Source organism: Artibeus jamaicensis, unplaced genomic scaffold (assembly GCF_021234435.1).
Source record: "Artibeus jamaicensis isolate MK-2021 breed Jamaican fruit bat unplaced genomic scaffold, CSHL_Jam_final contig_700, whole genome shotgun sequence".
NCBI classification, from domain to species: Eukaryota; Metazoa; Chordata; class Mammalia; order Chiroptera; family Phyllostomidae; genus Artibeus; species Artibeus jamaicensis.
Window position 1 is genome coordinate 14,830,481 of NW_026521930.1, and position 13,526 is coordinate 14,844,006.

Consider the following 13,526-nt stretch of genomic DNA (forward strand, 5'->3'; position numbering starts at 1 on the left):
AGCTACATCTGCACTAGACTGAGAATGGACATGTCCCCACAGAAGAAAACCAAACATTTTTCTTGAAGAAAAGTGAAAACTGAGTGGCAATGACAATAAATGTCCTCGGGTTTGCTAGGGATGGACAGGGTTAACTTTCCACGTTCAGTGATCCAACCACAGCACAGACAGGCTCTGCTCAGCCCCAAATGTTGTGAAAATGTGTTAGAAAGAAAGAAAGGGCTGTGCATTTCTGCTTCCATGGCACAGACATTTGGAGAAATTACTATGGGGGAGGACAGGGCCTGATGGGAATGTTTTCACTTGTAAAATGTTTTAAACTTAGCCTAAGCTTAGTTCTCACCAACGTGTCATATTTAACATTCTAATTAAGGTCCTCTCTAAACAAATGAACCAGCTCTGTGTGCTGCTCTGAGAATAAACTCCTTTTTACCCTCTATGTCATAATGTTTCGGCTACACCCAAGTTGCTTTAACCGAAGAGGTTCTTGAATATTAGTGACAAGGATGGAGAAGATGTGAGCAATTCTGACATTTCTGCCCTGCTACCATTACGTGGGGACTGAAGTCACATGGAATTGACCACAGACAATGGGAGAGGCAGCTCTTTGGTGTGCTTAATTGCTAAGGTTCTTTTCTTTCCTGTCTCTTTGTGACCGTGCAATCCCATCTCTTGAGACCATGAAAAATTCAGACCTGTGGATTGCGGTTTCTGCTGCTGCTGTTGCTGTGTGTGTGTGTGTATAGGGTAGTAAGTTGTGGGGGTGGTAGTGAGGGTGGAGGTGGAGAGAGATAGATGTTTCCTGAAATGGAAGCATTTGAATTCAGGGATTTTTTTAAAAATTCTTTTGACTTGGCTGTAATTATCACACTGCATGTTTTGCCTAGATCTGAAGGGTGAATTGTTATATAATACTCCATGCTTATAACAAATAAGGCAGGAGGTGGGGGGGGGGGGAAGCATTGACTAATGAGACTGAGTTAAGTCCAGCACTTTGCAAAGATACTTAAATTGAGGATATCACCGAGTGCCATCTTTGTCCAAATTAGGCCCTGAATTTTCATCGGCTGCTTCATATTAGCTCTAGGAACATCCTCTGTCTTCTCTCTCTCTCTCTCTCTCTCTCTCTCTCTCTCTCTCTCTTCTGGTCATTAAAGAGACCCCCCCTCCCATTATGTGAGCCAAGACACATAAAACTTTCATTAAATTCAAATGCTTAGATAAATTGTCTCTCTACTCAAGAACAAACATGTTCAATTTAATCTTTCTTGGCATTTTAAGTATCAAACCAAGGCTCTGCTGTCACTGGAAACAAATACATGCTCACACGTCCTCAAATACGAATGAAATAAGGAAAATCTGCCAGAAAAATCCAATTCAGTAGAACACAGACCCTCACAGTTTTTGGCTGTTGGGCTGGATGACTTGAGGAAAGAGACTTACCTTTTCCCAGCCTTGATTTCTGCATCTGTACAATGGGGTTATAGAAATGATGGTTACTACTTCCTTAGAGCATCTAGTGAAGATTAACTGGGATGCGTCCATCTCAGATCCTCAGCAAGTTCAGACACCCACAAAGTGGGCCCTGGGGAGAGGTTCTGCTGGGCGGCCACTCACGGTTTTTCCCTTCTCTCCACCTTTGTGATTTTTCAGGGTAATCAGGAAGCAGCAGCTGCCCCTGACACAATGGCTCAGCCTTATGCTTCGGCTCAGTTCGCTCCCCCTCAGAACGGCATCCCCGCGGAATACACAGCCCCTCACCCCCACCCGGCGCCAGAGTACACCGGCCAGAGCACTGTCCCCGAGCACACGTTAAACCTGTACCCTCCCGCCCAGTCTCACTCGGAGCAGAGCGCAGCGGACACCAGTGCGCAGACCGTCTCCGGCACCGCCACAGTAAGTGGGCTCCAGTCTCAGGGTGGGAGTGGGAGGGGTGAGGTAGGGCCCCCAAGATTCCAGCAGTGACAGTGGGGCATACCCCTATCCAGCTGTCCTGCCCACAAAGGAGTATCTAAACCTGACCTTGCTATCCCAGCTCTGTAAAGTTCACCTCGTCTATAGACATCCTCTCCTGTTAACTTATTTAAACGGACACTGTGTGTGTGTGTGTGTGTGTGTGTGTGTAATCATACACTATGTAACCATTTTATAAATGGCTTTGTGGAAATATAATTTGCATACCATAAAACTCACCAATTTTAGCTTTACAATTCAGTTTTTTTTTGGTATATTTACAGAGTTGTGCAACCATCACCACCATCCAATTTTGGAATATTTTCATCACCCCAGACACAAGTCTTGTGTCCATTTGCAGCCGCCTGCATTTCTGCACCAGCCGTCCTTAATTAACATAGCCTGGTGCATCAGAGATCCATCCTTGTTTTTGTATGTGTCTCTATTTCTCCCATTTTGTTGCTGAGCCCTGGTGTGTGGAGGCCTGGACCACAGAGGAGCAGCAGGGAGAGGTTTGCCGGGCAGGGAAAGTGTTCTGAGCTCTGACGGTGGTGGTGACAGGGCTGTACCTACCAAAAGAGTACATTGTATTGCAGATGAATGGATCAGATCAGTTAAAAATAAGCCAACAACAACAACCACAAAAGGAAACATTGTGACACTGTCATCGATGAAAACTAATATTATTGGTTATTAATCAAAGATAATCCTAAACAAAAGTGCTGTCATGTGAACCAAAGGGTTGCTGGTTCAATTTCCAGTCAGGGCACTTGCCTGGGTTGCAGGTCAGGTCCCCCACTGGGGGTGTGGGAGAGGCAACCGGTGAATATGTATCTCTCACACACTGATGTTTCTCCCCTTCTCTGTTTCTCTCCCTTCCCATCTCTTTAAAAATAAATAAATAAAATCTTAAAATAATTTCAAAAACTCCCATGACCTTGAGTTACACAAAGATTTCTTAAATAGGACATTGAAAGTATGGTCCATAAAAGAAAAACAACTGATAAATTGGACTTCTTCAAAGTAAAAAAGAAAAGAAAAGAAACTTTGTGCATCACCTAAGATAACCATGTATACCAGAAGATGTGTATGTACATTTGTGAAACCTTGTTATACAGAGTTCTTTAGAAGTTTGGGTTCACCAAGCCTCTAGTCTAGAATGTTTTCTAAATGCAAGGCAATTGTGCCTTTTTCTTCTGCCTCTGGGCCTCTGAAAATCCAATATTTTTAAAGGAGTTTATTTTTTAAATTATTGATTGATTGATTGATTTTAGAGAGAGAGGAAGGGAAGGAGAAAGAGAGAGAGAGGAGAGAGAGAAATACCAATTTTGTTGTTCCACATATATTATGCAGTCATTGGTTGATTCTTATTTGTATCCTGACCAGGGACTGAACTGGCAACCCTGACGTATCAGGTGGTCCTCTAACAAACTGAGCTACCCAGGCAGAGCTAAGAAGTTTCTTGTTTTAAAGCATATCTTTCTTATAACTAAAAGCAATAGATGACTAACTTTGTTACCTGGTACCTAACCTGGAGGTTACATTTAGAGAATTTAAACAAATAATATATTAGAAAATTTTCCATTGCTTCCCCCTATTTTATTGTTGTACAAAACATAAAAGTTACCATTCTAACCACTTTAATGTCTATAATTCAGTGGCATTAAGTACATTCACTGTGTAGTGCAATGATCAAGCATATTTTTATCACCCAAAGGAAATTCTATGCCCATTAGGCAGACACTCTCCATTGTACCTTCCCCTAGTTCCTGGCAAACACTAATCTGCTATCAGTCTATATAAATTTGTTATTCAGGATTTTTCATAAAAATAAAATCATATATATATATATGTGTGTGTATATATATATGTAAAACTTTGTGTCTATCATCTTTCCAATAATAGAATATTTTGGAGGTTCATGCACATTGTAAAATATATCAGCACTTCATTCCTTTTTATAACTGAATACTATTCCATTGTATGGATAAACCATTCATTTATCCATTCATTCAGTGCACTTGGGTTGTTTCCACCTTTGGCTCTTGTAAATAGTGCTGCTCCTGCCTTTTTGTGTGTAGCCGCTGCTGTAACTTAGGGGTGAATTTATTAAATGTGCTTGCTGATTTTGCAGGTGTCTGTACTCTGTTGACTACCAGATGGTAGTGATGGAGTTGTTGTTTATTTGCTTGTTTGTTATTTTGTGACAATCAAGGTGGTAGGGTTCCAAGAGGTTCTTTTAGGACTGAAAAAGGACATTCTTTATTAAGCCTCAACATGTATCAACTATACTTGTGCTTTGGAAGATGTACTAATTTCTTCAGTCACACAGATATCTCCTTCACTCCTTCATTCACAAATATTTGTTAAACCTTCACCAGAGCCAGGACTCATACTAGGTAATGTGGTTGAATCAAACAGAAATTGTCCTTTCCCTTCTGTAATTTGGTGTGAAAGGCAGAGTGAAGGTGTAGTGATCAAAGAGCTATATAAGCACAAATTACGATCCATGCTCTTAAGAAAAAGACAGACACTTTGGGAGAATAAAAAAGAGCAGAGGTGCTGCCTGCAGATGAGTAGTGTAGGTACCTTTCTTCAAGGAGATGATATTTAAGGTGAGAAGACAAAGATTTTCAGGCAGAAAGAATCACAAGGTCAATAGTCATGACCTTGACTCATTCAAAGAACTAAAAAGAGGCCAGTATATCTAGGGCACATGGAGAGGGTTTGGGGGTGCAGTGACAAAGGATGAAATGGAAGCAATCAGCAGGGTTCAGATCCCACAGGCCTGCTGTGTTCAACAAGGGATAGCATTCTATGTCAGGAGTCATGGGAAGACATTGAAAAGAGTTTAAGCCAGAAGAGTTACAAAATGAGAGTTTAAAAGAAAGGGTTAATGAAGCCTACCTTAAAGGAAATTTCAATCCATCTGGGGAGTTGACATACTCAACATCCTTCTCTCACAAAAAGAACTCTTTAGAGATCAATACAATTAAATTTAAATAGCACGGTGCTGTCCACAGTGCCCCCGGCACTGCAGTGAGCAGACAGCTCTCTTCTCTCGGAATGCTCCTGGGCCACCAGAGATAAGAGGACATGTGTTCTGTTAATTATTGTAATGTGACAAGTTCTAGAGCATGGAAACAATAGAATGATTTCTGAAACTGGGCAAACAACCCAGGAATCTGGCTCAGGCAATGCCTATGGTATTTGAATAGCCACGAGTACCTCTCTGAGTTTGAAGTGTGTGAATTTGTGGTGGGGCTGATTAGCAGGTTACTTTATCCTCTTTAGCAATGTTTGGTGGTTCATACTCTTACAGGAAGTTTTAAAGGAAAAAGAGCCATTATAAGCTGAAGCAGGTGGTTTTGTAGCTGAGCCTGAGGATGAAAAAAGTGGCCATCTTATCTTCTGCTGCAAAGAATTATGTGTGTATATTTTTCTACCCTTTGACCAAAAAGGAAGACACTTCTGCTACATGTGACCTACTTCTGAGTTGTGCTTTCCTGACCTGACTGTGCAGAACATGGTTGACGGGAAGCTTGCTTTGAATTGTCTCTGCATTCTCACGGTTTCCAAGGGCACCTTCTCTCCCTGCAGGCTCTGCATTTCCCAAGGAAGGAATTTAACTTCGGAGTGGGTTCTGACCCATGGTTCTCCCACCCTGGAAAGACATACCCCTGTATTAGCACACCTAAGTTGTTCCCTGTAGGTTACTGTTGAATCTGGAATAACTCTAACTGTTCTTCAGCACAGAGGCACAGTGCTTAATGCCAATCTGAGGGCACTGTGTAGGCCATAATTTTTTTGAGAAGCTGAGTAGTTTAGGGTAAGAGAAAAGATCCATCCATCTGCTAGGCTCCAAGAACTTCTAAAATATGCACATGATTTAACATAAAGTACAGAATCTGTAAAAGGGAAGCAGGATGCACCCAGAACCCCCAACCAGAGCTGAGGCAAGTACAGACAGCAAAGACTTAGCAGGTCATCCTTTCAGTTCTCCAAGGGCTGAGATGAGTCTCTGCAGGACATTTTGCTGCTGAATGTCTATTTAATGTAGGCTTCCAAACACATCATGGATCACTGTGCTGACAGAGCCAATACTGTATTATATTAGATACTGCTCCTGACAAGGTATTTTACTTTTGACATATTATAATTAGAGATTTGCAAGTGGTGAGTTCTCCGCATATCTCCAATAGCAACTTACCTTCTATTTTTAACACCTCTACCGTCTGTTTAAAAGTCTCCCACCTGCTCTGAGATCTGATAGGAGAAATAATGTAGGTCTCAGAGCTCATTCCCCAAGCTCTGGGCTCTATTGACAGAGAGAAGAGCTGTTTAAGGAACCAACTTCTTAATCCTCAACTACTTTCACTGGAGCACCACATCTCCAGACTTCATTAATGCCTAAAAGAAGATAAGACACTGGTTGGTGATGACTCCCTGTTCTTAACCATTTACATATTGGCTCTCTTTTGCAAGTCAGTTACATAGCTAAGGTATGGGGAAAACGTCTCAATGCATTCCTTTTTGTTAATTAGCTATTATTATTATTTTTGCTACTGCTGCTGCTACTACTACTACTGGTAGTAGTAGTAGTGCTACTACTACTACTATAGTAATTCAGTTTTGTGGTTAAAAAGACACACATTAGAAAAGGCCCTACAATGAAAACTAAAATGTCCTAACACCCAGAACCCCAGTTCTTGGTCTCTGATTCCTTAGATTTTCCTTTAGAAGTGTTTTATGCAAATGCAGGCATATGCCTGTGTGTTAGTCAGTTCAGGCTGCTATAACAAAAGTATTATAAACTGGATGGCTTAAAAAAACACTTTATTTCTCATGTTTTGGGGGCTTGGAAGTCCAAGATCTTGGCACCAACATATTCAGTGTCTGGTTAGGACCCACTTCCTGGTTCACAGACAGCACCTTCTCACTGTGTATCCACAAGGAGGAAGGAGCTAGGAAACTCTCTGAGGACTTTTCTGTAAGGGCTCCACCCTCATGATCTGACCACCTCTTCGAGGCCCCTCCTCCTAATACTGTCACCTTGCAGGCTAGGATTTTAACACATGCATTTTGGTGGGACACAGTAATTCAGTCTATAGCAGCCTGCTTGTATATCCCTGTCTCTATCTTGTAGCCATAGCCTTACCCTACTGCCATTTCTATCTTTATCCGAATCCCTATTCCTATCCCTCTCCTCTATCCTGCCTGTCTCTATCTGTGTCTGTGTCTATCTCTAGCTCTATCTGTATTCTAACTTGCTCTGTCTCTAAATCAATCTTGATATCCTCTAACTTCTCACTAGTTCCAGTCTCAAAATAACAGAATCTACTAAGCATCTACTTTGGCACTTTTTAATATCTGAGAGATCACTCTGTATTTCACTCTGGTATCCAACTCATTCTTTTCATGTTTGCCATGGATGTCAGTTTGTTTCTGGAGTTTATCTGGCAATGTTGTTTTTCCCAAACAACTGAAGTGAACAGCTGGGTTCAAATATTGCTGTCCACCTCTGGGTGTCTCTGTGAATGGTTAAAAGATATATGGATTTTTAAAATGCACACACAGTTAACTTACCCATACAGAAAGCTCACCTTTACCCACAGTTTCTGGAAAAGCCTGCTGCCCACACCCTTACCCAATATAGCACATTATCCAGCTCTGGGCTCCTGGCCATTCAGTCTGCATGTGCTTGGGCGTGGCTCCCCCTAATGTAATTTCAGGGTAGTTTGGCATCATGAGAAGGAAAGGGAAGGTGCACTTCTACTTACTGAGGCCTACTATGCTCTACAGACCATACTAGACACTCTTATCTCTCATCCCATTTTGTCCTCACACCAAACCTTTGAAATTATATTACTGCTCTTTATCTTATACTGGGAAAATAGAGGGACAAAGAAGCTAATGATGTGGTGAGTTTGGGAGTGGCAGAGTGTAGATCCTCATCCAGATCTGTCTGATGTCAAAGTCTACACTCTTTCTTCAATCTCCATGGTATTCTCTAGAAGGTCCCCAGGCCAGCAGCTCAGATGACCAGTGCCTGAGACCAGGGCACGCAATCTAGAATTCTTCCCTGGCTAGTTTTCTTCAGCCCTGCTCTCCAGTTCAGAGAAGCAGATCAGTGAAGAGCCTGGGCTCTGGATTTGTCAGAGTTTGACCCTCAGCTCCACATTTTATTTTATTTTCAATTAGTTTATGTTCACTATTTGTTTATATTGGTTTCAGGTAGATAGCATAATGGTTAGACATATTTCCCCTGATTTTTCCAGTATTCACCACACACCATACATACTTATCACGCGCAATATTATTAAATATATTTCCCCTATTTTGTACCTACCAATTTATACTTTTTAATCCCTTCACCTTTTTCACCCAGTCTGCCAATGCCCCTCTCCCCTCTGGCAACTATCAGTTTGTTCTATGTGTCTATGAGTCTGTTTCAATTTTATTTGTTTAGTTCATTATTTTTTTAATTTTTATTGTTGTTCAAGTACAATTGTCTCCATTTTCCCACCACCACTCTCCCCTCATTCCACCCAACCTCACCTCCCACCCCCAATCCTTCTCCCCTTTCACTCTGTCCATGGGTCCTTTTTACATGTTCCTTGATGACCTCGATTTCACACATAAGTGAAATCATACAGTATTTGTCTTTCTCTGCCTGACTTATTTCACTTAGCATAATACCCCAGAATATTACTCCACCATAAAAAAGAGGCATTTACATCTCTCTTCTCCACCACTGAAAAGCAGAAGGATCTCAGACTGGTCATTCGACTTCTCTGTTACTACTCCTATTGTCCCCTTCCTCTAGTAATGTGTCTGTTCTTCCCCAAACCGCCTTCCACCTTCCTTCAACAACCATCAGAAATAAATGATAAGATACCAGAGAGTGCCTCTTCCTGGCTGAGGACTGTAGCACATGAGGACTGTAGCCTCATGTGCTTACATTAAAAGCTTGGAAAAATTGTTCAGGGATTCCATGTCTAAAAATAGGACAAGGAGCTATATAAAAACAAGAATCAGAGACTAATAATCTCAAAAATAATATTTTTCTTCAGTAGCATCAAACTACGTTCTAAGTACTTTCCACACAAAATCTCAAGTAATCTTGACTCTTCATCACACACACACACACAAAAAAAACATATGCATGAGGAATTATTATGCCCACGTTATAATTAAGGAACCTGAGGCAAGTAACCTCCTAAAAGTCACTGTAGCTAACAGGTAGGGGTTGGGGCTCAAAACCGTGCATGTCAGACTCAAGACCAACTCTTAAGGGCTCAAAGCCTAGAAGGCATCCCCCAGGCATGCCTGGGCACACATGCCAGCTCTTCTGTGGTTAGATTGCTGTTGAGAGAAGAAATGCTTTGCCTGTCAATTACTTATTTTGCCCTGGGAGGTCCCCAGCAGACCTAAGCATGTGCAATATCACAGGCTTAGAGTGTGCTCTTATTTGAGACCTGTGCCTTGAGCAAATTCTAATAACATGTTTCGGCAGCTTCAAAATTGTCTTTTCAGATGACAGGGTGGCTGAGCTGTTTTGTCAACACCAGTTCAATTTTCCTAAGGTTTACATTTCCTTTAAGGACACAGGTACTACCTCTTATTCCCTCATGAGGCTGAGTATTATGCTTCTGCCCCTATATATGCTTTGGAATAAATGGCGCATGGCTTTCAAAGTAAATTAAAGGCCTTTGTTACCCAATACCAGGGTAATTTTATTGTTCTAAAGCCCTTGTCCACCAGAGTGCCCAGTCGTGGTGGGTCAAAAGGCATGACTGAGTCAAACATAGGATAATTCTGAAAGGAGCAGGTATCTCTATGAGTATCAGAGATCCGTGTCTAAGGGTCTGGAACTAGGGCTACAACCTTGTATTTGGTTAGAATTGAAGGTCTTCATGAGAGATTTAAAAAAGTGGCACTGGATAAATACCCTCAGGTGTTATCAGAAGCAGTGAAGTATCAAGATAAAGAGCTTGGAGTTTCTACTTTAGTGCTAACCCAGAGTGGGACCAATGGTACATGATGTAACCTCACTTTCTTCCTTAGTGTATGTGAAGTTCAGAGTAGTGGTACAGTCCTAAGGAAAACACCAGTGACGAGCTGAGCACAGTGGTGGGCATGTAGAAAATGAACCCACTTGAACCCACAAACCATTGTAATTATGAGATAATCACATCATTCAAAGGGGGAAATCAGTGTCCTCCTTTGTCCTGAATTCTTTGTTCTAATTATTTTTTGCAGGAGAATAGATCCATCATAAGAATTGTGGAATTTTATGCCTTGAGAGTAAAATGAAGACTCAAATTCCCACATTTATTTTAAAAGTAATTCTTTTATTTAATAATTTTCATACAAGTAGTTTTCAATCACTCATGCCTGAGTAGAGCTAATTGATACAAGCTGTTCATTAACCCTAGTTGAGGTCATGGATGAACAAGATTAAGATTTATTAGAGAAATTTATGACTGAAGTTTTTCTTTCATAAGGACCAACAACATCTTGCTTTTGAGAAAAGATCTGACATATGCTGAGTTTGCCTTAATGTTTTCTTATAATTGTCATATTTCAATTACAAATCTTGAAGCCATTTGAAAAGTTTTATTGTGATTTTTCTCTTCCATGTTTTGTGCTTTTTCATACACATACTCATTGTCATCAATTTTACCTTCTCAGTATGAATAAGCAGTCTCTGCACTTGATTAAGATGTTAGTCTGTGAGCAAGTATCAGCACACAGTATAATTTGGGTGTTGGAAGTAATGATTGGATAATTTGAAGATGAAGTGGGCTGTCTATGAGCTATTCAAATGACTTGTTTAGGTAGTTGATGAACCTAACTGCTTTTCATAGCTCATAGTTCCCTTAGGTACTTTTGTTGCTTTGCTTTGTTTATTTTAAAATTCATTTAGAAGCAGGCTTTAATCTATTTGAATCATTCAGTAACCATCCATCAGCTACTACTCTTAATTTGTGCACCATACATTGTGCAAATTTATAATGAATTTGTATAAATTCTTTACTCTATTTGGGTTCTAGGCTGAAGAAAGAAATTAGCTGTGCTCTGTTAACTGAGGGTTCTAGGATGGTTAGGACCTTTAGGTGCTAGAGCTGGAGGGAATCAAAGAGCTCACCTAGTCCAACCTTCCAATTGCACAGATGTAAGAGGATCACGTAAGTTAGGAGCTGAAACTCAAATAGTGTCAAGCCCAGGCAAGTGATGTACATGTCTGGAAGAGTTTGGTTTATGATGGAGACATAGGTAGAACAAATGACTACTATCCCCCATTAATATGGGCTAATAAAAATAGGCATGCTGCCCTGTGACCTTTGACGGGGACCCTGTGGTAGTCCAGATGACACATCGTCTGTCCAAAGGAGGTGCTCCAATGAGGCCATCCAACCACTGCCCCATTAGAATGCACACCCAGCATTACAAAGTTGTTTTATTTTCTCAAGAGTTAACAACAGTGTGGGTTTTTATGTGCTTTCCTCTGTACTCCTGCTTTACTCATTTTTGTTATCTGCCCAGATACTGAGTTGATAACCCCTCACTTAATCTTGTAACCTTAATTTATTTTTTTAATAAGAGGTGAAATTAGAAACTTTAACCCTTCAAGGAATTTATATTTCAGGTTTGTATATGAAAAAGACACCTTTGATGCTTCAGTGTGGCAGTGCAGAAATTCATAGAATTCTAGACCTTGAAAAGACCATCTTCATTTATGCACAATACTGGGCTCAGAGAAGAAAAGTGACCTACCTGAGCCACACAGTAAATTACAGCAGAAACCAGAACAGGGACACCATAAAAGAAAATTTCTACTGAGCCCCACCCCGCCCCCACCCACGTATTCTACTTGCTTTGACCACCCTTATTTTTTTTCTTTTAATCTATCTCCTGGATTCTGCAGTAGTTTTCAAAATCCATTTACTCAGAGTTATTGCCACGTTGAAATAAACAAGGCTCAGGACCCTACCTTTTAGGAGCAAGTCAGGTTCTGTGAGTTGAGGCTTCATTTCTCTTTGACATTTTATTTTGGTTCCCAGCCAGGGGTTTGAGCCACTACTAGGCCTTATACTCAACAAGAGCTTCCAGACTTCCAAAAAGAGTCTTTATTTTATCTAGTTGTCTCCAGCTAATCCTGGTGGTTGTGTTAATGGGCTTATGCACATTTAATACAACCAGCTTAAGTGCCAGTTGCTCCTGGGTCAAAACACTCTCACTAGTGTCTGGGTTTTCACCATTGTGTCCCTGAAGACCATGGAGGCCATCAGATTGTTAAGCATAGCCTTGATATAGAACTCAGTTTGAGTCAATACACCAGCTCCCAGAGAGGCAGAAGCTTGAAGGCTGGATTCTCCCCCACAGTAGATTAATACTTGTGAGATAGGTGAGCCAGCAGCATGGAGATCACACTGAAACTCTCGTGGGCTCTCCAACTCCTGGATTTTGGCAAGAAGGTCACTGTAACTCAGACAATAAGCTACCCCTCTGGCATCAGGAACAGAATGTACCCAGACTTGAGGACCTGACTTTTCTTTGCTGTCCAAATCCTTGGTACAAAGCTACAGGGCAAGTTCATTCCCCAATAAACTAAGGTTAGAAGTCAGTATAGTTCAAAATAAATTAGGCTATCAGGACCAAGGTAATTTGAAGGCTTAAATGTTGCAGACTTGTTTTGGAAGCAAACAGGCAGTTCTCCTTAGGGACAAAAATCATAGGTTTAGTTGCAAATAAGACAATTCAAAGAGTTTGGGCTGCTCTGTTCTTTTAACAGGGGGAAATGTAACTGTGCATCCTGATTGGTAAATGCAGAAAAACAGACAAATTTCTTGGACCAAAAGGAAGAAAAAAAAGAAGAGGCAACTATATTTACTAATAATGTATATAGATAGCAGTAACTAGCAGTTAGCGAGCACGTACTAGATGCCTAGTGCAGTGATGCTACAAGCTTCATGTGCATGATCTGATTGAACCTTACAGCATCCACAGTAGGTGGGTACCATAATTAATCCCTTGTTACCTGGGTGAGAAAACCAGGGCATAGAGAAACCAAGGAGATTGCCCAAGGTCGTGTTACAAAGCTAATAAAGGCAGAGTTGGTATTCAAAGACAGCCAGTCTGACCCCAGCGTGCATTTCCTCACTCACTCCTTCAGCCACGCACAATGCTGCACATGTTGTTCTCATTCCATAACCCATCAAGGGACTAGTGTGACGATGTCAAAATTACAGATGAGGAAACAGAGACACAGATGTTAAGTGACTTGCCTCAAGGCCATACAATTAATAGAGGAAGCTCACCTGTCAGGTCACGGTCTTACAACAGTCTGTTGCCTTCCTGGAGGAAAATAGCTTCTACCCCTCTGGGAACTTGTGCAGTGACTCTGGACCTAGCTCTATATCAAGACTATGATATAACAATATGACAAGTAATGAATTAGTTAATCAGCAGAGGTCTGAAGGATTTCTAAACCCACATTGTATGACTCCCCATCGGAAATAGTTTATTTTACCTAAATAATATTCCTGCTATTTTAATCACAATAATAT

The 13,526-nt window shown here is 41.0% G+C and overlaps 1 protein-coding gene across 7 annotated transcripts in view; it reads left to right on the plus strand.

Moving 5' to 3' along the window:
- Positions 1-13,526, plus strand: part of RBFOX1 (RNA binding fox-1 homolog 1) — a 1,505,061-nt gene that overhangs the window by 1,324,139 nt on the left and 167,396 nt on the right. For all 7 annotated transcript variants that reach the window (XM_053671753.1, XM_053671755.1, XM_053671757.1 and 4 more), the window contains one exon: positions 1,654-1,896. In XM_053671753.1, the coding sequence (XP_053527728.1) occupies positions 1,654-1,896 (243 nt within the window). The remainder of the gene's footprint in view (positions 1-1,653; positions 1,897-13,526) is intronic.